Source organism: Vespa velutina, chromosome 9 (genome assembly GCF_912470025.1).
Source record: "Vespa velutina chromosome 9, iVesVel2.1, whole genome shotgun sequence".
NCBI classification, from domain to species: Eukaryota; Metazoa; Arthropoda; class Insecta; order Hymenoptera; family Vespidae; genus Vespa; species Vespa velutina.
The window spans coordinates 6,734,262-6,759,123 of record NC_062196.1 but is presented as its reverse complement, the minus strand read 5'-3'; the positions used below and the strand labels follow the sequence as shown (position 1 = coordinate 6,759,123).

General features: G+C 26.6%; 6 protein-coding genes across 22 annotated transcripts; 4 read left to right on the top strand and 2 right to left on the bottom strand.

The window, feature by feature from the left end:
• Positions 1-4,162, top strand: LOC124951449 (structural maintenance of chromosomes protein 1A-like). Its single transcript, XM_047499839.1, has 14 exons — positions 1-14; positions 172-268; positions 357-535; positions 631-769; positions 846-1,310; positions 1,437-1,865; positions 1,958-2,181; positions 2,267-2,435; positions 2,523-2,645; positions 2,710-2,841; positions 2,916-2,981; positions 3,047-3,204; positions 3,277-3,374; positions 3,498-4,162. Exons 1-14 carry the CDS (start codon positions 4-6, stop codon positions 3,836-3,838), a joined length of 2,631 nt encoding a protein of 876 aa, XP_047355795.1. The 5' UTR covers positions 1-3; the 3' UTR covers positions 3,839-4,162.
• On the top strand, positions 3,917-5,856 carry LOC124951728 (structural maintenance of chromosomes protein 1A-like). Its single transcript, XM_047500536.1, has 6 exons — positions 3,917-4,016; positions 4,161-4,174; positions 4,286-4,465; positions 4,548-4,726; positions 4,826-5,003; positions 5,848-5,856. The coding sequence occupies exons 1-6, from the start codon at positions 3,917-3,919 to the stop codon at positions 5,854-5,856; spliced, it is 660 nt and encodes a 219-aa protein (XP_047356492.1).
• Positions 4,392-8,919, bottom strand: LOC124951451 (ectonucleoside triphosphate diphosphohydrolase 5). Of its 2 annotated transcripts, none has more exons than XM_047499842.1 (4): positions 8,721-8,919; positions 6,475-7,623; positions 6,195-6,371; positions 4,392-6,037 (listed from the first exon to the last, which is right to left on the bottom strand). In XM_047499842.1, the coding sequence occupies exons 1-4, from the start codon at positions 8,739-8,741 to the stop codon at positions 5,960-5,962; spliced, it is 1,425 nt and encodes a 474-aa protein (XP_047355798.1). In that variant the 5' UTR covers positions 8,742-8,919; the 3' UTR covers positions 4,392-5,959. The 2 variants fall into 2 exon arrangements, with proteins under 2 accessions (XP_047355798.1, XP_047355799.1); XM_047499843.1 differs by lacking the exon at positions 8,721-8,919 and adding an exon at positions 8,100-8,384.
• LOC124951452 (mitochondrial 2-oxodicarboxylate carrier) lies at positions 8,793-14,828 on the top strand. Of its 6 annotated transcripts, none has more exons than XM_047499848.1 (7): positions 8,793-8,987; positions 10,242-10,511; positions 10,572-10,678; positions 10,760-10,822; positions 11,001-11,291; positions 11,365-11,510; positions 11,601-14,828. In XM_047499848.1, exons 2-7 carry the CDS (start codon positions 10,331-10,333, stop codon positions 11,719-11,721), a joined length of 909 nt encoding a protein of 302 aa, XP_047355804.1. In that variant the 5' UTR covers positions 8,793-8,987; positions 10,242-10,330; the 3' UTR covers positions 11,722-14,828. The 6 variants fall into 6 exon arrangements, with proteins under 6 accessions (XP_047355804.1, XP_047355805.1, XP_047355803.1 ...); XM_047499849.1 differs by having other exon boundaries at positions 8,793-9,031; XM_047499847.1 differs by having other exon boundaries at positions 8,793-9,167.
• LOC124951453 lies at positions 11,265-14,246 on the bottom strand. Of its 2 annotated transcripts, XR_007101608.1 has the most exons (4): positions 12,615-14,246; positions 12,195-12,519; positions 11,890-12,057; positions 11,271-11,751 (listed from the first exon to the last, which is right to left on the bottom strand). XR_007101608.1 is itself a non-coding variant. In XM_047499851.1 (3 exons), exons 1-3 carry the CDS (start codon positions 12,951-12,953, stop codon positions 11,978-11,980), a joined length of 744 nt encoding a protein of 247 aa, XP_047355807.1. In that variant the 5' UTR covers positions 12,954-14,246; the 3' UTR covers positions 11,265-11,977. The 2 variants fall into 2 exon arrangements, 1 of the variants encoding a protein (XP_047355807.1); XM_047499851.1 differs by having other exon boundaries at positions 11,265-12,057.
• Positions 13,321-21,834, top strand: LOC124951450 (wiskott-Aldrich syndrome protein family member 3). 10 transcript variants are annotated; one of them, XR_007101605.1, is made up of 11 exons: positions 13,321-13,457; positions 14,897-15,127; positions 16,485-16,831; positions 17,002-17,155; positions 17,236-17,350; positions 17,630-17,662; positions 18,984-19,276; positions 19,349-19,659; positions 19,752-20,171; positions 20,335-20,666; positions 20,828-21,133. XR_007101605.1 is itself a non-coding variant. In XM_047499841.1 (9 exons), the coding sequence occupies exons 2-9, from the start codon at positions 16,558-16,560 to the stop codon at positions 20,514-20,516; spliced, it is 1,782 nt and encodes a 593-aa protein (XP_047355797.1). In that variant the 5' UTR covers positions 14,976-15,127; positions 16,485-16,557; the 3' UTR covers positions 20,517-21,133. The 10 variants fall into 10 exon arrangements, 1 of the variants encoding a protein (XP_047355797.1); XR_007101606.1 differs by lacking the exon at positions 13,321-13,457 and adding an exon at positions 13,566-13,697; XR_007101602.1 differs by lacking the exon at positions 13,321-13,457 and adding an exon at positions 13,986-14,122.
• The last annotated feature ends 3,028 nt before the right edge of the window (positions 21,835-24,862 follow it).

The following is a 24,862-nucleotide window of genomic DNA, read 5'->3' as shown; positions in this document are numbered from 1 at the left end:
TTAATGACGCATAGGTGTTCGACTTAATTATTTGCTTTCTTTATTTATTTATTTAATTTTTTTTTTTTTTTTTTTTTTTTTTAATTCGTTTTTATGACATCACTATTATTGCTTTTGTTTTATTTCAATCTAATTGATTGATATTATTATTATTATTATTATTAATTGTAGCGCATATGTAACAGCTATATTTGATATAGAAGGTAAGGGTAAGGAATTTACCCGTGGCATTTATAATTCTTCTAATGTATATAAAATAAATAAGCAGGTATATATCAATGAAAAAGATTTCTTTTGTTATTTCTTTTATGTAAATAAAAATGTACTCTTATAATAATATTATAAAATCTGTTTAGGTTGTTAAAGTTGAATTTTATGTACAAGAACTTGCCTCGCTTGGGCTCAATATAAAAAGTAAAAGTTTTTTAGTATTTCAAGGGACCATTGAAACTATGTGCGTAACAAGTCCTAAAGAAATTTCTATTATGTTTGATGAAATTAGTAAGTCTGCTGAATTAAAATCAAAATATGAAAGGTGATAATGAATAAATGATTTTTTTTTCCTAAATAAATTGTATGATTATTTTATTAAGCTATAAAAAATATTTAACAAGGGATTTACTTTTATAGATTAAAAAATAAAATGCATGATATTGATTTAGACCTACGTCATATTATTCAAAAGAAAAGATCTCTCTTAACTGAAAAGAAACGTCTTTTAATGCAACAACAGGAAGCAGAAGAATATAATTTATTACAAGAGGAATATGTATGTTATCATTTATTATCATACCTTAAATAATATTTTATATTTTAACTTATATTTTTTTTTTTTAAACATTTAGCATGATAAAAAAACAGAATTACAATTATTCAGATTGTTTCATATAAGAAGAGAATTTGGTGATTTGAAATTATTTCGAATTGATAATATATCCAAAATGAATAAATATGAGGATGAGAAAAAAAATGCAGAGATTATATTGGAACAAAGTAAGAATAAATATTTTGAAGTAATAAATCAAGAAGCAACGATCGAAAATAATTTGACAACAATGGATCTACAACAGACTCATCAAACTACGAAATTGATTGCTGCTAAAGAAAAAATTTCTCATTTACAACAAAAGATTTCATTTATTCGTACATCTTTAACTAAAGCATGTCTTGCAAATGAAATCCATGATAAAACTATGAAAGATTTACAAAAGGAATTAGCTAAAGTAGAGGTATTAAAAGCGAATTTAACACAAAGCATTACAAGTGAACTTGAATCACAAGGAAGCAACATGGAATTGGACAATGCACAAGTATTATACAATATTTACATTTGTAATATATTATTGTAATTGTTTTTTTTTTTTTTTTTTTTTTTTTTTTTTAAATTTAGTATTACATTTTAATCTAATATGTATATTTTTTTTTTTTCTGTAAAGGTAAAAGAATATTACCTTTTAAAAGGTACAGCCCAACGAGAGTGCGTAAAATTTACGAAAAATCTAAATCTTCTTAAATACGAACAAGAGAATGATCAAAATAAACTTGATAATGAAAAACGGAAAAAAGTTGAAATAGAAGATAAAAAGAAAAAATTGCAATTCATGTTAAAGGAAATGGAAAAGCGAATGGAACGATTAGAGCAATATGTAATGAAAACTGAAGTTACTTTAATAGAGGAAAAAAAAATGGGACATGATCTTGAAACTGAAATAACACAAAATAAGATTGCAATGGAAGAAATGCAAGTGGAACTTGATAAAATTACAAATAAACTAAATGAAATTACAGCAGATAAATTTGCAGTTTCAAGAGAATGCCAAAAATTAAATACAATTACAATTTTAAAAAATCTGTTCCCAGAAGTGGTAATTTTTTAAATTATTAATTAACTACAAATCCACATTTTATATGTATATATATATATATATATTTATAAACATGCATTTAATATTTTTAGTATGGCCGTTTATTTAACTTATGTAAACCAATTCATGAACGATATAATATTGCTGTAACCAAAGTACTTTGGAAATACAGAGATGCAATTATTGTTAAAACAGAAAAAGTGGCAAAGCAATGCATTGAATATTTAAAACGACAACAAATAAGCGTGGAAACATTTTTACCCCTTGATTCTTTAAAGATTCAATCTCTCAATGACCAACTAAAGAACAATATAAGGTATTATCTTGTAAAATATATATGAACAATATATTTTAATAAAAATTTCAAATTACAAAATGTTCAACTGTGAATGTATTTATAGTAATATGATATATCCAAAAACTGTGCAATATTTGTATGATGTAATTGAATACTTTCCTAAAGAAATTTCTAATGCTATTTTATTTGTGACCAAAAATACCCTTTTGTGTGAGACATCAGAGGATGCTCGAAAAGTTGCATATGAAATTCATTTGAATGACAGATATACAGTGAGTTGCTTACGAACAATAAACTTATTATACTCTAATAAATATTATCATGTTAACTCTTATTTTAATATTTTTATTATATAATAGTGTGTTGCACTTGATGGAAGTTATTACCAGAAATCAGGTATCATTTCAGGAGGATCTATTGACTTATCAAACAAATTTGCAATATGGAAAGATAAACAAATACAAGAAATGAAGTTACAAAAGGTTCCTTATATTTTTATAGTAATTATATAAATAATAATTTTGATTTTAATAACAATAATTTTAGGCAACTTTAATAGAAAAAATTAAAGAGACTTCCAAATGTATTAGAAAACAATCTGAGCTTACTGTAATGAACTCTGAAATTTTAAGTCTCACCAACAAATTAAAATACAGTCGTATCGATATAGACAATATTGTAAGTTATGTCCTATACGAATATATTAACGATATTTTAAAATATCAGATTTATATAATTATATCTATTTTCAGAAAAGACAAATGATTGATTTTACCCAGGAAATTGAAAATATAAATCATCAATTAATGTCAATATTCGTGAGTATTTAATATATTTTACTATAGTCAATCATATATTAATTTTATATATATTATCTTTATAGAATAATATAGAATCAATAGAAAAAATTATGAATAATAGATATAACAAAATTCAGAATATTGAAAATCAGATATTCAATGTGGAAGATAGAATTTTTTCTGTTTTTTGTAGAAATATTAATATCGCCAATATTCGTGTATATGAAAAAGGCAGACTGAGGTATATTTGTTGTTACATTATTTTTTATATTAAATAGATAATATTATATATTTTATAAAATGTTTTTCATAGAATGCGTGGGGAACAACAAAAACGAGAATATGAATTAGAAAACCAATATAATTGTATAAAAAATGCATTAGATTTTGAAAAACATCATAATACAAAAGGTAATATATTACTTCAATACTATTATATACTATTATAATTGTTAAATGTATTGTTAAATGTAACATATACTTAATACATTAAATTTTTGTATATACTATAACTGTATATACATGTTACTATAGATGAGATAAAAAAATATGAAATTGCTGTTCAAACCGCTGAAGAGCAATTAAAAATAGAAATTGAAGAAGAGTCTGCGATTACACATGTCATTGATAAACAGAAAGATGAATTAAAAGAATTAAGACGCATCCATTCAAATGTAAAAACAGAAGTAACTAAAATGAAAAACGAAGTTGCACAATGCAGACATCAAATTGGTATTATTGCTAAATTAATTTTAGAAACAAGAAGGGAACATACAATAATTGAATTAAAAATTAAACAGAAAAAACTAGAAACGAATAATATACTTAAGAGTTGTCAGGTTAAATTGCTTTTGCAAATTAATTTTTTTTTATAAATACCAATAAATATAAATTATTAGTTTAAAAAAACTGCACGAAATTTTACTTAAGTATCTTTTAATCATTTGCATTAGATGGAAGATATAATAATTCCTATGTCAAATCAAAATACTTCAAATAATTCTCCATGGGTATCTTCAATAAATACTTCAAGTTCAAATACAGTAGAACAAAGTGAAGATAATATTTTCTCAAAGATAAATTTTTCATTTCTATTGTATGAATTACAAACAATTAATGATGATCAATTTGAAAATGTTAAAACTAAACTATTAAAACATATTAATGCGATAAAAAATAAATTGAATTTAATACCAGCACCAAATTTGAAGGTTTTAATTCATATATAATATTTATAAAAATAATATCTTTCAATGGGATAATATTATTTGATTGTAAGCAATTATTTCTTGATTATAAATAATTAGTTAATTATAATACAGGCAGATGAAAACTTGGAATTAATAGGTAAGAAGTTAGACGCAATCAATAAGACTATAAAGGATATACGCGATACTGCTCATATTGCAAGAAATAAATTTACAAGAGTCAAGGAAGAAAGAATCAGCAGATTCATGAAATGTTTTGACCAACTTACTTGTCATACAGATTACATTTATAAAGTAAAAATATAAAGTAACTTATTTATTTTATTTGTATCTTTCAATTCTTTTTATCTTTTTTTAAATTGTATTACTCTTACAGTATTTACTTAATAATATGTCCGCTCAAGCTACTCTTGTTCCATATAATCCAGAAGAACCATATTTAGATGATATAAATTACAGTTGCATTGTACCAGGAAAACGTTTTCATTTCTTATCAAGTCTTTCAGGTGGTGAACAAGTACTTGCTATTTTAACTTTACTATTTGCAATACACAGGTACAGTTTATTTTATTATAAGATTAAATTAAATACACATAATATTTTGTTGAAATTATCAATTTGTTGAAATTTAATGTTTATTGGGTTATATTTTAGATATGAAACTGCACCATTTATTATCTTGGATGAAATAGATGCAGCTTTGGATAAAATTAATGTAGTAAATGTTGTTAATTTTATTCGATCCAATCTTGATTTAATGCACTTCATAACAATATCTTTAAAAAAAGAATTATTTGTTCATGCTGATGGTTTTATTGGAGTCACTACTAGAGTAATATTTTATGACATTTTTCTTTCATATATTTTCTCTATTTTCTTTATTTTATTTCCTATATATATATAGCATAGATTTTATATAATATATATATATATATATATATATATGTATATATACATATTTTGTTTGCATTACAGCAGGAACAAGAGTTAATAGAAAGCAGTGTATTCCTGTTATCATTTGAATCATATGAGTCAAAAACAAACAATTGAATGATACAGTTCAATACTTTTTCAATAAGTTAGATAAAATTAATCTTTTTGTTTTATATGATTTAACATATTTTTAAGTTTTATTTAATACTTCTATACTTTAATACACCGTTAAATGTATATATTTTTTTATTTTATCTTTATTTAAACCTATAAGAAATAACATTTTTATTTTAAATTATTTTATTCCTATTAGTATAACATCATAACATCATTCATATTTGTGCGTATGTAGATTGTGCATGTCATTGAGTGCGCATTCATTATTCAAAAAATAGTCGTAACTTTAAGTTTTATATTTTAAATTTAAATTGTTTTCAACAATAATCCGATGTAAAAGAATTACAATTATAAAAAAAAAAAAAAATAAAGAAAAAAGAAAAAACGATTAAATAATAAACAAAGCATTTACCATTCATTTGTTAATGTTAAGATTTGTGCAGAATGTGTCATAATATTATTAAAATAAAATAAATATGTTATAATATTATAATTATCAATTATAATTGATAATTATAATTGATATTATAAATTAACATTAATAATATAATATTAACCATTTATAATTTCCCATTGTAAAATCTTTTTAAATTATATTTTTTTTAAAACTTAACTTTTATATTAAGATTTGTTGATACTGACGACATTCAATACTTTTTAATAACGTACTATTAAAAATTAATAATTTTTCTATTTCCATTATTTTTCTATATATTAATATTGTTCTTTCTACAAATGTCAAAGACCACTTTGTAATACGTTAAAGGCAGCTCCTAAAGCCCAGCTTAACTCATGTTGATTGATTTTCTTATATAACTGCAATAAAAACATAAATCTTATTTATAAAATATGATTTTATATACTTTTTATCTATATCTAAATTTTTTCTTTATATATTTTCATTGTTTTATCATTATTTAAAAATGTATATATATATATATATATACACACACAAACACACAATTATACTTACAAATAACCTTGTAGAAGGTTCTAAACCAAAACCATTATGTAACAAGACATAAATAAATGTTAAATCCAAACACATAAATGGTTGCTCTGCATTAGGATAATCACAAGTTTCTGTTGCTTGTTTTAGAAAAGCACCCAAATGTATGACACCACCAGAGAAAGGGTCTATTAAACCTACCTGTAATAATCAATTATTAGTTTAAATTATATTAGAAAGAGAAAGAGAGAGAAAGAGAGAGAGAATGGAGTAATAATTGAAAAAATAAAATATAAAAATTTACCTCTGTAGCTCGTTCAAAGTAATAAGAAAAAGCGTATATTTCATGAGTACCCAATCCTATTGGCTTATTACTTATCGTATTAACATATTTTTCAACAATTTTTAAACATTCTGAAAATCTTACGATCGGTCTATTCTCATCACCTCCTGCAAAATTTTGTGTCTTAACCGTTTTAAGTGTTGCATTAACAGGTCCTTTTATTATATAATTTTGTCCTCCATAACTCCATGGAGCACTCACAATTGGATTTATACATTCAGATCGGATTACTATTGTATCCTTTGTAGTAGTATTTTTTATAGTCATTCCATGCGTCAGGATTTCTTTTCTAGCAGCCATTAAACCCATTCCTAGATAGCTATGCGTATATACGCTCATATTATGACTAAAAGCATTAATAGCATACACATGTTGTTTCAATTCTTTCGCTTGCATTTTATTTGGTGAAAAAGTTACTTGCGTAGAGCCCCCACCAAGATCAAGTGCAGCTACCGTATTTTCTGATGTATGAGAATTAAGTTTATCCAATAGAAAATTTACTGTGAACCAAGAAAAAATTCCTTCACTAGCTCCGTCCATTACAGAAATTGAATTTTTTGATATTCTGAATCCAGATGACTCAAAAAGTTTACTACATTCTTCAAGTATATTATTTGCTTTATGTCCAGGCAATAACCTAAGGCCAGCAGTAGCCTTCATAGTAAGCGGAGTATTGGACCATTCTGATTGAGGTATAACTGATTTAGCTTTTTCCAATAGCTTAATAAGAGATTGTGCTGCAACTTTTGGATCATCTGCAAATGCACTTAATCCAGGTTTAGTTTCACTGTACATTTCAGCATCTAATATTAGATGATGGTTGAGAATTGATTCGTGAAAGCTAAATGCTAATACACGACTGCCGGTAGATCCAGCATCGATGATAACAACATAAAATGGCTTTTGTATATTTAGTGAAAATGCTAAAGTATCAATAACCTTACTACCAATTCTTATTGGCTTTAAATCATTTGCTATTGCAATATAACCAAGGAATAATATACCAAGTAAAGTAATTATCATAAAATATCTTCTTCCAGGTTGACTGATACTTTTTTTCATACTGGGTGATGATTCCTTTTCATAGAATTTTTCATTTTCAGATTTTAGCTACAAAAGAATAATATTGATAAGAATATGATATAAATAACCTTTATTAAAAGTAATTAAGTAAAAAAAAAAAAGGTTCAACTTAACTTCATAAAATATAATATCACAATTGATATATCTCAATAATTATTAACATTAGAATTTTAGACATTATAAACAAAAGAAAATTTTGTCAATGATAAGATTAATTAGTTTATAAAAGAGTATAAATAATTACAAAATTTTCTGTCATATGTCAGACAAATAAAGAGTAAAGCAGGCAGAAGAAAAATATGATAGAAAAAAAAATATGTTAAAAAAGATAAAAAGAATGAAAGGAGAAATAAATAAAAATGAGAGAAATAATAGAAGTTTTATAGAAAAAGAAAAAAAAGAAAAGAAAAGAAAAGAAAAGTTTAAGCACGAATCATGCAGAGACAAAAATAGAAAGATATAAAAAAAAAAAGCAAGATATCGAATCTATAATTATCACTTACAAGTTTATACTGCATTTAATGCAGATTTGGTTCGTATTTATTTATCAAAAAAAAAAAAAAATACTTTAAGTATATCTTAATAGTAAAAGAAATCGTTTCATGTTATAAACCTCATCGTCCATATTTCCAACTCAACAAATGTTGCGTATAGATAAACACACAGCACGTACATACACATACACACACATATATATATATATACACTTTCTTTACGCGGTACACGTGGCTTTCAATTCATATGTATGTATATAATATGTATGTGTGTTGTGTATGTATATAGAAACATGTGCTGTGTCAAGAAGTGGAGATGAGTAGAAAAAAATGGAATAGATATATCCCCTCTCTCTGATGACTTGCATTAAGTCATTTATAATATAACATTTAATATATGTATAATTACTACGCAATATAATTCGTGAGAAATAATTAAATTATATTAAAAATAAATTTCAAAGGAGAATAGATTTAATGATACTGACAAAAAAAAAAAAAAAGAAGGAAAAAAAGAAAAAACTTTCTCATTCTTTGAAGTTAAATTTAAAAAGATTTAATTATGCAATCTTTCTACAATTTCTCATAAAAACTTATTTTATTTATATATGTATATATGCAGATAGATACCTTTCTTTGTCTCACGCTCATTTTGACTGGATATTTATAATGAAATTGTTAGGAAAAAAAAAAAAAAGAAAAGAAATATATATATATGATATAAGCAACGAATATGGACAGTACGAGTTATGGCGGGATCACAGTAAAATCCAATTATTACTGCTTGGCGGAGATACTTCGAACTCTTCCTTTCTATATTTTACGCACAAGGCAGCTATTGAAGTCCAGTATATGTTGAAATCATTATGACCTGACGATATACGATAACGTTTCAAGGTCATTTCTGCTAATCATATTTTATTACCGAATTCCTTATCCAAGTAAATTCTAATTTTCATATGCATATATACACGACGACATTGTTTAAACATTTACATTTTATTTTATACGATTTCGTTACTTGTCCAAAAAAGAAAAAAAAGAAGAAAAGGAGGAAAAAGAAAGATAGTAATTAACGTAAATGGAAATATTTGTGTTATCAAAAAACATACGTGTATATGTACAAGTGTGATATAATATTGTGTTTTTTCATAACCTATTCTTCATTCGCACGTAAACGTAGTTTAAATATACATGTATGCATATTTGTTTTTAATCAAATGGTTAAGGATAAAATCTTGATCTTATAAAATTGATATTATGTTATCTTGTGTCATGTTATCGTAAAGTAATTTTATTAGTTATAATATTTTATATTTTATTTGAGATATTAAATTTTTTGTCATTGACATGTAATTACAATATAATTCAATAAAAATATATTTTATTTCATTTCTTTTCTCTATAAATAGAAATTTTATATTGAGACTAAATATGGGTACATCTTAGAGAATTGCATAATCTTTCTTTTATGTAGTTCTGTATATGTCATAATATATTGAACAATAAAGTATTTATAGAGAACATTTGAGATATACTTTTTTATGACTGATTAATTGATATTTCAGGACTGAAAAATTAATGTTACTTCGATATAAATGTTATTAGTAAAAGAGTTATTCTTATTTTCATTCATGCATTATTAATCATATTTTTTATATTTTTGGTAGTGTATTTATTTTTTTCTTTTTAAAGATAAGAGTACCATTGCATAATATTAAAGATAAAAAAATTTGTATTGACATGAGAAAGAAATGCATTTATCTGTGATAAAGAAATGCTTTATATTAAATATTTTTTGCTACATTTAATAAGAAAATTGTTTAATATAAATTTTATAGTCATTGATTAAAGTAGTTGAATGATTGAGCTGTGTGTTTGGTGTGATGAAATTTGATAGAAATTGTTGTGAAAATATAGCCACAAAAGTCAGGTTAGAATTTTTAAGTTTAAAAATAGATTGCAAGTCAGTAAATACATTTATAGCATGTATTCATAGTAGAAAAACCTCGGATATTCCGCAAGTTCTTTTTATTCAAGATAAAGCTCTGATACAATGGATACTTTCAATTTCAGGCAGTCTTAGTTTAATGCAATAAATATATATATATATATATATATATATGGAATTATTTATATTATTTTATTCAGGGTGAATTGTTATTCAGAATAGAAAATATTGATTGTTGTGATATTAAGAAGTGATAACAAAAGATGTTAAGAATAAGAAGCTGAAAACAATGTATCAACAAAAAGTACATCCTACCAAAAGGAATCTTATAAATGAAGGCATCATACAAATTGGTGCTGGTGGTTCTGCAGGCTTTGTTGAAGTTTGTGTAATGCATCCAATGGATCTTATCAAAACACGATTTCAACTTCAAGTTAGAATGCAAGCAGCAGATGCCACTTATTACACAGGTATAATACGATTATGAAAACTATAATAAAACATTAATTTTGTTGTTTGTTGCTATATAGGCATTATAGATTGTATGCATAAGATGTGTAAAACTGAAGGTATTACTGCATTGTGGAAAGGATTGCTTCCACCAATCATTGTAGAAACACCTAAAAGAGCAGTGAAAGTATGCATTGAACATTTTAATAATCAAAATTTTTTTTTTTAATTTATATTAAATTTATTATTATAATTTCTTTTCTTTTAGTTTTTTACATTCGAACAATACAAACAATTCTTTTTATTTGGTGCTGCGTCGCCTACTCCTTTGGTAACAATAATGGATTGAATTATTATTTCTATTAATATATTATTTAATATATATATATATATATATATATATATATATATATATAATTTATTATATATATATATATATATAATTATATATATATATATATATATATATAATTTTTTTAAGGAGAATTTTAAAAATGTAATTATTGCAGACATTCTCATGCGCTGGCTTCTTTGCTGGAATTACGGAAGGAATTTTGGTGAATCCTTTTGAAGTTATCAAAATAAAGCAACAATCAAATCGTGTAGGAAGACCATCAACTGCTATTGTAACAAGAGAAATCGTATCAAAATATGGATTTGGATTAAATGGGCTTTATAAAGGATTAACTGCCACTATGATGAGAAATGCCGTATTTAATTCTTTTTATTTTGGATTTTATCATTCTGTAAAAAGTTACATACCAGTAAATAAAGAACCTTTGCTTGAATTCGTAACTAAGGTAATTATAATATAATATTTATGAACATTTTTTATATTATTATATTTTTAATAAAATATTATTGATTATTTAGGTCGGTCTAGGTTTTGTGTCAGGTACAGTAGCTTCTTGTTTGAATATACCTTTTGATGTCGCTAAAAGTCGTATACAAGGACCACAAGGAAATATACAATACAAGGGAACACTAAATACTATATGTATTATTTATAAAAACGAAGGGTATAAAACTATTGTTTCATATTACTTATAAATTGATAAAATTAAACATTACTTATATTTTTTTTTTTTTTTTTCTTTTTTTTATTTCAGTTTCAAAGCTTTATACAAAGGTTTATTGCCAAAAGTATTGAGATTGGGCCCAGGTGGAGCTATTATGCTTGTAGTTTATGATTATATGCATGAATATCTTACTAATAAATTTTCATATTGATTTTTATGCTACATAATGTACACAATAAGTCTAAAACATTAAATATATTAATAAGTAATTCATATTCTTTTACAGTATAATAAAAAATTTGCATTTTTTATTACGACAATAACAATCTAATAGTTAATCTAATAGTATTATACTTTATTACAGAAAATTAATAATTACTTTGTAATAATATTTTTCCTATTTATATGCAATCTTATTATTGAATTTTTAAGATTAAGTTTATAAACAAATATACAAATTTCAAGTTTTAGTCATCTAATATTTTATCTAGCCAGATTTCAAGATCAATTGGTTTAGTTGATAAGGTAGCGGACTGCGTTTTGAGTTCTACAAATAAAAATTCATAAATTATAAGTAAAAATAAATCAAATAATTCAATGATACAAGAGATTTATAAAATATGCAAAAAAACAGAGTTTATATATTTTATTAAAATATTTAAAAAAATAAATTAATTAAATTACCATTTTTAGAAAATACATCTGTTGAGGCCATTTGTTTCTTATTGCTTTGTAAGGTGGATGATTTAAGAGACAATAAGAAATCTAAACTTTCTTCTGTATCACTATCGTCACTTTTATTTTGTATCTTAGGTTCAAATGTTTTATTATCTGTCATAGACTTTTCAAGATTTAAATTCATCTCTAGTTTTTCTTTACTTTCTCTATCTAATGATTTATTAAAATTCATTGTATTAGATGAACTAGAAATTTCTAAATTAGATAGAATATCATTATAAGCTTCTTTTCCTTCTTCAACAGCATTGTAGAAACTCGTTAATTGATCAGCCTATAATATACATTTATACAAAATATATAAATTATATAGCAACATAATTTGATAAAGAATAATATTATGTGTAACGTCGATATGAAAATACTTACTGTGAAATATTCATCCTTTATTTTAACACATTCATTAAAAGGTATGCATCTCATAGCAGCAGAAAGTAAGTTTAAATCTAGAGTAAAATAGTCAAAACATCCTAATACATCTGCAGACCAATTCTTTTCACATTTAAAAACAAATTGTCCATCCATCGAAATTGGTTGGTTTATAAAAGCTTCAAAATCTTTACTTTTGTCATCAGCTTTTGCGTTATTGTCATACTCAGCATAAGATTGTTTAGGTTGTACTAATAATTGTGGTTTTTCCTTAGGTTCTGTTTTCTTTTGTGGACGTTTCCCTCCACCATTTTTACGATAATTTTTCATGTTACTCATATTTTTTATAAAATAAAAATACACTTGTTACACGTTAACAATAGTGACAAAAGATTTTGTTATTTAATCTTTTTTTTTGACTTCAATTATGACAAAAGATATTGTTATTTAATCTTTTTTCTGACTTATCTACGTGATAGAAGTACGAACATTTGTTGAATTAAAAAAAGAAAAATTTAAATAAAAAAGAAAAAGAAACAACAGGAAAATAAGGGTAACGAAAATAGAACAGTGGAGGATTAACAAGAGTAACTGGAAGTAATGGCATTAAATCCGAAATGGCTGCCATATTAGATTTTTCAAACAGTTTTTAAACGATTGTATAACAAATTCGTGAAGACAACAGTGTAAATAAAAATGAGTTAGTTATAGTGTTTGTGAAGGATCAAAGAAAAATAATTGCCAAAAACAAGAAAAAAAAGAAAAAAGAAAAATAAAAAATAGATATCTTTTACGTCTAAATGAGATTATATAAACAGCGCATGATTAGTGATGGAATTATAGGTTAGGATTATGTCAATGAAATAACGAAGAACATATTGATATAAAACGATCGAATAATCAATGCCAAGACTTTTTTTAATTAACAATAATATCTTATGTTTAAACATTGTTACGAAATTTTTTTAATTATGTCAGATTTGTAAAAGTTATTAGTAAATCAGATGACATCACGTTGGACGTAGTTATCGTCTATAATAAAAAAGATTGAAAATTATTTATAAAGAAAATCAAATAATCAAGGTATTCATATTTAAAATTTCCCGCGATTTTGATTTGCGTGTTGTTGCGTTGATGTAACGGGAGTAACTCAGTCAGTTGCTTGTCATTCGGTCGGTTGGTTGGTCTTTCGTTTTGTCCACGGTTGGTTGAAAAGAACAGCGCCGCGATTAACAGCGCTTGAAGAACGTTTACAATTGCAACAATAAGTCGAACGTAAAAAAAAATAAATACGAATCGAAGAAATAAACGCCATATTATACGCTGACGAGTGAACTCGTTTGTTGTACTCGTTTTGGTAAAGAGAGAAAAACATTTCTTATCGGTGAAAGAACGTAATTATAAAAGGGGGAGGTTAGGGAGGGGGTGTGGTACGTTTCAATGATCGTACTACTACGTTGACCGACATTATGCGTATACGTGAAGTTAGCCATACTCCGCTGAATATGGTGAGTTAACGATGGATGTAAGAAGAAGTCTCGCAAGAAAACGTGACACGTCTTGTCAGTTGATGGAAGACGAAAGTAGTAGTAGGCGAGGCGGGGCGGGGCGTGGCGCAGTGTGACGAGAAGGAAGTTGTGTGCTATGGTGAAGTGTGTTGAGACGAGGAGAGGTGGGGGCGAGAGAAAATATGGCGAATCGAAATCAGACGAATATCTTATTAGTCTTTTCATTTTGCCTTTTTAAACGCTTTCTATCGTGATGATATAGTCTAGAAATCCTTTTAAAAGAAATGACCTAAATCTACTTAACGCTTTTCCTTCTCTATTGACTTTCAATATTCTTTAAGTCGACGAAGTATCGTGTGTTCATAGTTTAGCAGTAACTTGTACAGAGAGAACTGTAGTTACGATAATATAAAAAGTAAAAGAAATAAAAATGATTATGTAGACTAATTTATAGATAAATAAAAAGGGATGTAAATTTATATAAGTAGAAACGTTGATAAATTCATATGTCTTTTATCGGTTTAGTTTAATAAAATCAGTAAAAAAGATAGTTATATGAAAGAGAAAAAGAGAGAGAGAGGTGGGGAGTGTAAAGCGCCATCGTGTGGCTGGGAACAGAATTGCAGGGTGACACATGGCCGCCGGGGTGGCAGCTACGTAGGGGGTGATTCTTCTCCTTAAATCGAAATGAAAAAAAAAAAAGAAATATATAAGTTTTGAACATATACAACGGTTTCGGAGTTTTCATACGATCAATCTTATTTCTCTTAACAGGTGTTTAATGTGAACAAGAAAGGAAGATAGTGCACCGCCATGACATTAGTGCAAAATTCAAGAGGTCAAAACTGAAATTAATCATGCCCATTTATATGTGATATTATATTATCGGAATTGGGTGTAAATGTTTCTACCGTGATGAACACTACTTTAAAAAGTTTAAAAGACTGTGGATTTTTATCTTCACATGTGATTACATTATGTCATCGTCTAATCTCAAAATATGAGGTATGAATACGTTTAATTATTACTAAATAAATGTTCCCTGTTTTTTTTAACGTCATCTATCTATTTATCATTTGTTCAAATATACTTAATATTTGCCGATCTCTTTCAAATCTTCATTCATATTTAAACTAGATTATCTTGGGCTAGATATGTAGTCATAGTTTATTGTTATTTATTACCGTTCTTCAAGGATGCTCTGATAATTTGACATTTTTTTTCTTTTTTTTCTTTTTTTTTTTTATATCTCTGATTTCATTACTTACAAGTTTTCCAAACTTATAAAGATTTCGTTTAATAAGAAAATTATTATACATTATTCCTATATGTCTATTTGTTTTACATAGATCTTTAATAATGTCTAAGCATGCTTTTAGGTATAACATATAGATAATAAAAAATTGTTCAAATGAAAATATATACATAAGTAAATAATTGATCTCAGACTATTTTTAAATTTCAATTTTCATTTTAACCTTTTCCATTCACTTCTCGTTAACAGCTTTCGCTTATTTATTACTTATGAAATATGAATGTTACATATAAATGTGTATAATTATGTTCATACATATTGATTTATATTATGTATTGATTATTTTCTTACATATCTTCTTCAGATTTATTTATCTCGCTCATCGTCGTACATTCGCTAACCGCACGATATATATATATATATATATATATATATATATATATATATATATATATATACATATATTATATATATATCGTTTGTCCTTCCATACTTATCGTTTTATCTTTATTCCTTACGATGAACGAAGGTAAAAATTTCGTGATATTAGATTTCTTATCCTTATATAGCATCTTATATTTAAACGATTCCGATGTACATATAAATCAATCATGACGTATAAATACAATACCTAATGCTTTAAGATCCGTTATATGTACATTCGAATACTACTAGAACTAATTGTAGAACTGATTGTAAAGCTGCTCTCATGCGTATACTAATCCTAACGTTTCCTTTTCTGTCTCCGCGAGTATCGCCTTTCTCAGGTCGTTAGACTTTTATTTAACGTAACACGATCGCTCACTTTTATTTATTATTTCTTTTCTTTTAAGTAAATTAAAACTCGAATACATTAATGATAACGCACACGGGCACATACACACTTAAAAATATATTATATATGGTATATGATATATAAATATATATAGATCCGTTTTTTTTTTTTTTTTTTTTTTTTTATAAACATATATTATTATTAATATTATTTCTTATATGTATATATATTTGTTTATCATCGTTATAAATTTATTACGAATTAATTGAGAAACTCAAGTAAAAGTTAAAAGTATTAGAAAAACTTAACAAAATAAAAACGTCTTATTACAGATTTTGAAAGAACGGTGAATGATTTACGAAGCCTAATCAAAAGGATCGTAACGCAAAACTAATTGAGAAAAAAATGCCTCTACCGAAAAGATTGGTGGAACCCGTTCACGTCGCACGTGGTACGATACCGGAAGATTTTCCATTACCGTCGGAATTAGAAGCTGTCACCAATGGTACTTTGGCTAATACCATTAGACAACTCTCCAGCCTATCACGGCATGCCGAAGATCTCTTTGCAGAGCTAACCAGGGAAGCTCATGCGTTAAGCGACAGGGCAAATTCTTTGCAAGCTAGGATAGATCGATTGGCCGTCAAGGTCACTCAACTTGATAGCAATGTCGAGGAAGGTTGGTGGGGTCGATCGTAGAAATTTTAGAAATAATTAATGAATTTTTTTTCATTTAATATATAAAAGAATTATCTAATTATTATTTTGAACTTATCATTGGGATATAAATTTGATATAATAATATTAATGGAATTATTACAAAGAGTAATAATTATTTATTTTATTTAGTTTCATTACAAGATATACACATGAGGAAGGCATTCAAGAGTTCGGTCGTTTTCGATCAACAAGTAGTATCAAGGGATACAATGCCAACGGCGATGTTAGAAACTTATCGTCAATGCGACACACCACCACCTTTAGATAAACTCAACATTTATAGGTATATATTATACTAAAATATTTCGTTAACTTTTGATATAAAATTGAATATTGATTTTCAATGATCATTTCATTTATCAGGGAGGACGGAAAAGATGGATTGAAGTTTTACACGGATCCAAATTATTTCTTTGATTTATGGAGTCAAGAGATGTTGAAAGATACGGAAAAGAAATTGCATGATCGAGGGAAAAAGGTAAATAATCGTTGGAAGGTTTATTTTTTTTTTTTAACGCGTGCACCTCGATAACAAAGTTTTATCGCGAACGATTATTATTATACGGTTAAGAATTACGTTAATAAATTTTTATTTATATTTTTTTTTATGACGTGAAAGTTATTATTAATTTTGTAAAGATTACATTAACGTGCCTTCGGGGTGCACGAGAAACGTATGAGATAAGTTCACAATATGTATGTATATATTGATATTGCAATTGCTAACTATTTTGGAACTCTATCCCGTTCGTTATAGACTGAAACAGAATATGCCGAACCATACAGAAAGGCAAGTCGATGATTTGGATCTTTGTAGTTTTATTTTATTCCCCTGTTAAATCATAAATACTAAATAATCGATCAGTCACACACTCATCAGTCTCACTTCTCCGTGGTTTTATCCGATCATTAACCACTCTCTTTCTCTCTCTCTCTCTCTATATATATATATATATTTTTATCTTTCTATCTCACTCTCTCTTTCTCTCTCTCTCTCTCTCTCTCTTTCTCTCTCTCTCTCTCTCTTTCTCTCTCTTTCTCTCTCTTTCTCTCTCTCTTTTACGCTGACTAGAAATTGCGTTAGTTGCTCGCTTTCAAAGTTTGTAGTTAATGCCCTAGGTAATAGCAAAAGCCAGTGACTTTTTGCATTTTTAGTGTTTTGCTCAGATCTCAGATCAATTGTTTCAAGCCGATTTCATTTTCGACTTAGAAAGAAAAAAAAAATAAAACATTTGATCTCTGTATACTCATCTAAAATCCCTTGATATGTCAGTGCTAACAAAGGACTTCGCTCGAGAGTTAATAATCGTCTTTTTTCTTACTCGAACCACTGATGGCTTTGATTAACAAAAAACAAAAAAAGAAAAGAAAAGAAAAAAAAAAAAGAAGAAGAAAAAAAAAATACTCACTCTCTCGAGTGATACCCTTGTACGTTTAAAAATCTCACCACAATATCCACATTTCATTGTCACTTTGTCGACCGTTGCAACGCTGCCCTTTTGCAAGTAATGCAAGTTTTTAATGTTACAATTCACAAAAGTCTATGATTATGATGTATCCGGTTTTACGCCAATCAATTATCGACCCCTTCATCTTCGTAATTCAATTGTCACATTCTTTATGTAGGAAATAAAATTTAACGATCAATCAATCTTACAAACGATATCGCAACGATACGATATATTATTTAGCGATCGCACGATTGTGTGATTATTCATTATAGGAAACCATATTTCCTACATATTCGTTACATATTTATTGACTGATTTAGCACCACTAACATACATACATATATACTTTTTATAAAATATATTCGATAGATAATAATAATAATCATAATAATAATAATAATAATAATAATAATAATAATAATCATAATAATAATAATAATAACAATAATAATAATAATAATAATAATGATAATAATAATAACAACAACAAGAATAACAACAAAGAGTGACGATGGTTCGTATTTCTAACGAAGCTCAATCAGTCAAACGAATTCTTTCGAATTGAAATGATTATGCTTGTTCTCATGCAAACACATATCTTAATGGGAAACATAAATAACAATCAGGAATAATTTTTGATATATTTTTTATACGATATAGCCTCATAGGCCACGGAACGAAGGTAGCGGAGGTGGAGGTAGACACAAGAAGCGTGTAAGACAGCCTCATAATACAAGGGAAAGGCAGAGACAATTAGCGGTTGGCCATGGGGAATATATAATGCCAACACAAGGGGTTCAATATAGAGCACCTCATACCATGACCGATGAAACAATGATGGGAATGGTCGTGACCGAATCAAGACCACCTAGACCGAACAGTATTGAACTTAGACGAAGTTATCCACCAGAGGAACAACACTTGTATAGCCCTTCTTCCTCTGATCATTATAGGTTCGTAAAGTTAATTAATTAAATAAAACTATTAAGGATTAAGAAAGGAAGATATTTATTTCTGTATTATAGGGCAACGAATTCTGTTACCCATGGTTATGAAGAAAATGTGTACGGTTCTCATTATGCTTCTGGCCAAGGCCAACAAGGTAGCGAAACTTATCAGAGTCCAGGAGGACAAAGTACACCCAGTAGAAGTGGTAGATCGCGACCTTCTCAACCACCTCCGGCACCACCTAGCAATACTTCAAGTAATTCGACTCCCACGGTGGCATCGGCTAATAATACTCCTACCAGAGGGAGATCTATGAGCACTGGTAGAGATACGCTTCCACCTCCTCCTCCTCCACCAGGAGAAACAATGTCTCCACCTTCCATGAACGGTAATTTATATTTCTTTTAAACTTTTCTATTTATTTTATCATTAATAGAAAACAAATCTAATAAGGAGTAATAAATGTTTTTCTTTTTTTAGGTTCGATACCGTCCCACTTGTTAAATAGGAATGGAAGTCGTCCAAACAGTCCTTTACCGAGTCATCATTCGACTCCTACTCCACCAAATCATTCGGCACAAATTGGTACAGACGAAACAGATCCCGTCTCTCAAGATTTACCACCACCACCTCCAACACCCGATCCTACACCACCAAGGCCTATTTCTCCACCGTGTAATATTCCTCCACCTCCTCCGCCACCACCACCACCACCAGCTATTAATGGTTCATCCCCACCGGTACCATTGACGAACGGAGATATTGCCAAAATGATAGCCATGTGTCCGCCGAAATTAAAACCATTGAAAAGTATCGATGGACAGCTACGAAAGTCTGCTGTCAATCCGAACATCCCATTGGTAGATCCAAGGAATGATTTACTTAAAGCGATAAGAGACGGTAATTTTTTTTCTTTGAGATTTATTTGATCATCCAATATATATATATATATATATATGTATTTTTTTTTCTTTTTTTTTTCTCTCTTTTCTTTTCTCTTCCTTTTTTTTTTTCTTGTAAATTTCGACAGATATAAATTAAATGTCAATTTTGAATGACGTAGGGATAAAATTGAGAAAAGTAGAAAAAATCGAGCAGAAGGAAGTAGAACGTGTTAACGCATTGAACGACGTTGCATCCATATTGGCTCGCCGTGTTGCTGTCGAATTTAGCGATAGTGATTCAGCTTCGGAAAGCGAATGCGACAGCGAAGGATGGGGCGAACAAGAAACGAATCTCGCGTGACCCACCTCTTTTCCATCTGCCGCCACTGCCTCTTAGAAAAATGACCGAGGAGCTACCCTTTTAATTTCTTCTTGAAATTTCTTTGGGCCATCTACATGAGAATTGTCGAAACGATCTTGCACAGTCTAGCCAAAACTACAAGATCATAAAGTAAGCATAATGTTAATGGTTTGTTTTTTCTTTTCCTTTTTTTTTTCTTTTCTTTTTCTTTTCTTTTTTTTTTTTTTTTTTTTTTTTTTCATTCTTTTCTTCTCTCTCTCTCTCTTTCTTTTTGTTTTGTTTTCTTTTCTTTTTTATACTTTCTTTAATAGACACCTGCACCAGCGAAGTTAGAAATCATTTGACGATATACTGTGAGAACGTGGGGAATTAAATAAATATAATAATGTCGTTAATAAAATTTATTACGTTTCGGTGTGACCGAATTACGATTTATCGCACGACTAAAATTATTCATATAGGAATAAAAGCCAAAGAACCTTGCATATTCATAGATTAAATTTTGTTTCTTTTTTTTTTTTTTTATTTTTTATTTTTTTTTTTTTTTTGTTTTTCCTTTTTTTTTTTTTTTTTTTTCCGTTGTATTTTGTATTTTCTCAATCTTGCCACTCGAATATAATTTATGTATTTAAAAAGAGATACAGTACAATGAAAATAATACTTTAGTTTTCTTTTTTGTTTCTTTTCTTTTCTTTCTTTTTTTTTTTTTTTTTTTGTGAAACATTAATTGAAACTAAATATATAATTGATAAAAGCAAGAAAGCTAGATAAGAGACAAAGTTTACATATATTTAAAAATATTAAATTATCACAGACACATATGATATATATATGTATATACACACACGCATATACATACACATATACATGCACACATATACAGATCGTGTTTTCTTAGGATATATAAAAATTCTAAAATAATATAAATATTAATTAAATATAAAAAGGAATTCGGTACAGTATGACTTGTACTTTAATAATGTTGTTTGTATATTCTTTAAAAATTATAAATCACGTGTGAATTATATCAATTATCTCGTATTATAAAAGATATTATTAAATGATAATACGTTTTATAGTTTGTTATTTTGCACATAAAATCGTCATTTATAAATTACGATATGACGATTGTGCCAAATAATGAAGTATACTTGTGTATCCTAGAAATATAACGATATTCTCAAAACAACAATTACTTTCATTCTATGCAAGGTTCAAACGTCACACGTACGAATAATTTTGGATCGAATGATTTCAGATTCTGTTAATGTATTAATAAAAATGAGAAAGAGTACGTTTTTTTGGATCTACAAAAAAAAAGAGAAAAAAAAAAAAAAAAAAAAAAAAAAAAAAAAAAAAAAAAAAAAAAAAAAAAAAGAAAAAAAAAAAAAAAAAAAAAAAAAGAAAAACAAAACAAAAAAAAAGAGAAAAGAAAAAAGAAAAAAAAAGGAAAAAGAAAATTGTCATGTAATAATAAAAAGAAATTGAAGAAGAAGATATATAACAAAGTAGAAGATGATGATGATGATGATGATGATGATGATGATAATAATAAAATGAAAAAGAAGAATATTATACGCACATGGAAGACATAAAACATCACTTTTATAAAGTACTTCTCGATATTTGTCAGGGACATTTATGATGTCCATCTTGGCACATTCCACAGTACCAATAAAGTCTATTTAATAAATACTTCTTTTCAATTGGACTGTTTAACGATGGTATTAACGATACAATTTTCACATAATATAGATGAAATAATAAAACTTTGCATTATATATGATTACTATATGCTCTATTAAGTAGGACGTACATGCATATATATATATATATATATATATATATATATATACATACATATATATATATATGAAAAAGAGAAAAAAGCCAAAATACAGAGTTTATATTTTTTTCCTTCGTGTCATATATAAGTCTTGTAAAATACTATACTTCGAACTAGTTATTACAATTAGATAGTAATCTATACGAGATGTCTAACAATGATTTGTTACCGCTTCGCCAGAGGATGATCGACTCAAAATAAAAACAGAATTATGTGGCGAATGGACAATATATTATTTCTTTACGCTCTATACGTATAAAAATGAAGAAAAAAATAAAAAATAAAAAATAATAAAAAAGAAAAAGAAAAAAAAAAGAAGAAAGAAAAAAAAAATATTGAAACGTATCGTGTGTGCGTCCTACCGCAACGATAATGGTACATCGAGTTTTAACGTTCGGTCGACGGTCTTGCAAATAATAATAATAATAATAATAATAATAATAATAATAATAATAATAATAATAATAATAATAAAATAATAATAATATTAATAATAATAATAATAATAATAATAATAATAATAATAATAATAATAATAATAATAATAATAATAATAATAATAATAATAATAATTATCTTCCACGTGTCTGTTGTAAGAGAAATAGCGTTAGAGACTGTCATAAGATTTTTCGCTTGTATCAAGAGATATATCGAGAATATGTAATGAAAAAAAATGCTCCATTATATGTAAGATTTAACGAAGTTGTTATTTAATAAAAATGAAAAAGAAACATTTCCTAGTACATAATGAAATTAAATGTATAACTATATGTAACGACACGATGATATATATATATATAAACACACACACACACACACACATATATATATATGTATGTCTATACATATATATATATATATATATATAACTAATATTATGCCGAATATGTTATTATAAACTAACATTAAGGTTGTTTGAAAGAAGCTATTTGTAATTTATTTTGCATCGGTGTTATAACTAAAGTTAGAGATAAATAGTGGTGTTGCATCATTGCATAATCTTACGTGTTCCAGTAGAGATCTATCACAAAATAGATAGACATTTGATAGAGATATTAATGAAAAGTTATCATCCCTCATCTGTTGATTTAATCGGCATATAGAATTATTTAAAAAAAATCTGGCCGATCTTCCTTTATTGTTATTGAAACGTATAATAACGAATGATACACCATAGAAACGTTTCCTACCGTATATCGTATTATCAATTTCATTAATTATTTTTAATACGAATGATTAATTTTCAATGATTTTAATAACTAGCTTGGTGTATTTGGATGATAATTAATACCGAATGTAATAAAGATGATTAGGATAATGAAAAAGAACAAATATTATTGCTTTAAATAACAAAAGAGGCACGTATGAAAAGGAGTGTACGTACAAATGCAACACGTAAATCATATATATATATATATATATATATATATATATATATATATATATATATATATGTATATATATATATATGATGATATATATATATGTCGTAATATGTTGATATATTGCTCAGCAAAATGATTTTGTCTTTCTCAGAAGGAAACAGATAAAAAGATAGAATCCTCTTTATTTGCTTTAAATATATTACGCTTCTATGAAGCTATACGCGTTAAATTATTGTAAAAATTACGATATACTAATGTAAGTTTGCGATTTCTGAAAAAGTGATAAATCATTGTTTTCACATTTAGCAATACGAATAATGAAAAAGATCTGATCGCTCGATGGTCCTATGGATCCATACTGGCTTTGATCTTCTTTTTGCTGCTTGCATTAGAAAACCAAAATAAAAATATAACATCTCTATGTAAACATACTTTTCTAATTGATAAAACGCTTTGTAAATCTAGCGTCTAATGAGAATGCTCTAACTACGAACAGAATCTACTCGCAACATTATTTTCATACTTTCATTTTTCATATTGATAATGGCTTCGAGACATGAATTATACGATTATTCTAACAAAAGTTTAAGTGCCAATAATAATGATGGCATCGTGATATATCTATTATTATGTTTAATAAGTCGATTTTTATGCCTGCGAAGTCATTGCAATAATAAAGAAACTTCTCTTTTTACACGGTAAAAAAAAAAAGAAAAAAAGAAAAAAAAAAAAAGAAAAAAAAGAAAAAAATATGAATCTTACGAAAATAGAAACGTACTATTTGAACAATAATCGCTATTATGATATATAATTATATTAATAATAATTAAAGATTTGTAGTAAAACTGTACAGAACCAAATAAATTCAAAAATGTCATCAGCCGTACTGATGTTTTGGTTATCTTTTTTTTTTTTTTGTTTGTTTTTTTGTTTTTCCTTTATACATTAATATTGAGAATAAAACATTTATACGTATAGATTAGCAATAAATATATTATATTATAGGACTTTTATTTTTTTTTTTTTTTTTTTTTTTTTTTAATTGAAATCATTGATAAATTTTCATTGTCTTTATCGTGAATATAAAAATAGAAATAATTTTATAAAGACTATTA

Bases quoted from the DNA above. Each gene is read 5' to 3' on its own strand.
- LOC124951449 (XM_047499839.1), top strand. The intron at 1,866-1,957 runs GTAATTTTTTAA...TAATATTTTTAG, and splicing joins AAAATCTGTTCCCAGAAGTG to TATGGCCGTTTATTTAACTT. The intron at 2,436-2,522 runs GTGAGTTGCTTA...ATTATATAATAG, and splicing joins ATTTGAATGACAGATATACA to TGTGTTGCACTTGATGGAAG.
- LOC124951728 (XM_047500536.1), top strand. From the start codon at position 3,917: ATGGAAGATATAATAATTCCTATGTCAAATCAAAATACTTCAAATAAT. The intron at 4,466-4,547 runs GTAAAAATATAA...TTACTCTTACAG, and splicing joins ATACAGATTACATTTATAAA to TATTTACTTAATAATATGTC. The intron at 4,727-4,825 runs GTACAGTTTATT...GTTATATTTTAG, and splicing joins TTACTATTTGCAATACACAG to ATATGAAACTGCACCATTTA.
- LOC124951451 (XM_047499842.1), bottom strand. From the start codon at position 8,741: ATGAGCGTGAGACAAAGAAAG. The intron at 7,624-8,720 runs GTATCTATCTGC...ATTCTTTTGTAG, and splicing joins TGAGCGTGAGACAAAGAAAG to CTAAAATCTGAAAATGAAAA. The intron at 6,372-6,474 runs GTAAATTTTTAT...TGATTATTACAG, and splicing joins ACTTTGAACGAGCTACAGAG to GTAGGTTTAATAGACCCTTT.
- LOC124951452 (XM_047499848.1), top strand. From the start codon at position 10,331: ATGTATCAACAAAAAGTACATCCTACCAAAAGGAATCTTATAAATGAA. The intron at 10,512-10,571 runs GTATAATACGAT...GTTGCTATATAG, and splicing joins AGATGCCACTTATTACACAG to GCATTATAGATTGTATGCAT. The intron at 11,292-11,364 runs GTAATTATAATA...TTGATTATTTAG, and splicing joins TGCTTGAATTCGTAACTAAG to GTCGGTCTAGGTTTTGTGTC.
- LOC124951453 (XM_047499851.1), bottom strand. From the start codon at position 12,953: ATGAGTAACATGAAAAATTATCGTAAAAATGGTGGAGGGAAACGTCCA. The intron at 12,520-12,614 runs GTAAGTATTTTC...TGTATATTATAG, and splicing joins TAAAGGATGAATATTTCACA to GCTGATCAATTAACGAGTTT. The intron at 12,058-12,194 runs GTAATTTAATTA...TTTTATTTGTAG, and splicing joins AGATGTATTTTCTAAAAATG to AACTCAAAACGCAGTCCGCT.
- LOC124951450 (XM_047499841.1), top strand. From the start codon at position 16,558: ATGCCTCTACCGAAAAGATTGGTGGAACCCGTTCACGTCGCACGTGGT. The intron at 16,832-17,001 runs GTTGGTGGGGTC...TATTTTATTTAG, and splicing joins TGATAGCAATGTCGAGGAAG to TTTCATTACAAGATATACAC. The intron at 17,351-17,629 runs GTAAATAATCGT...CGTTCGTTATAG, and splicing joins TGCATGATCGAGGGAAAAAG to ACTGAAACAGAATATGCCGA.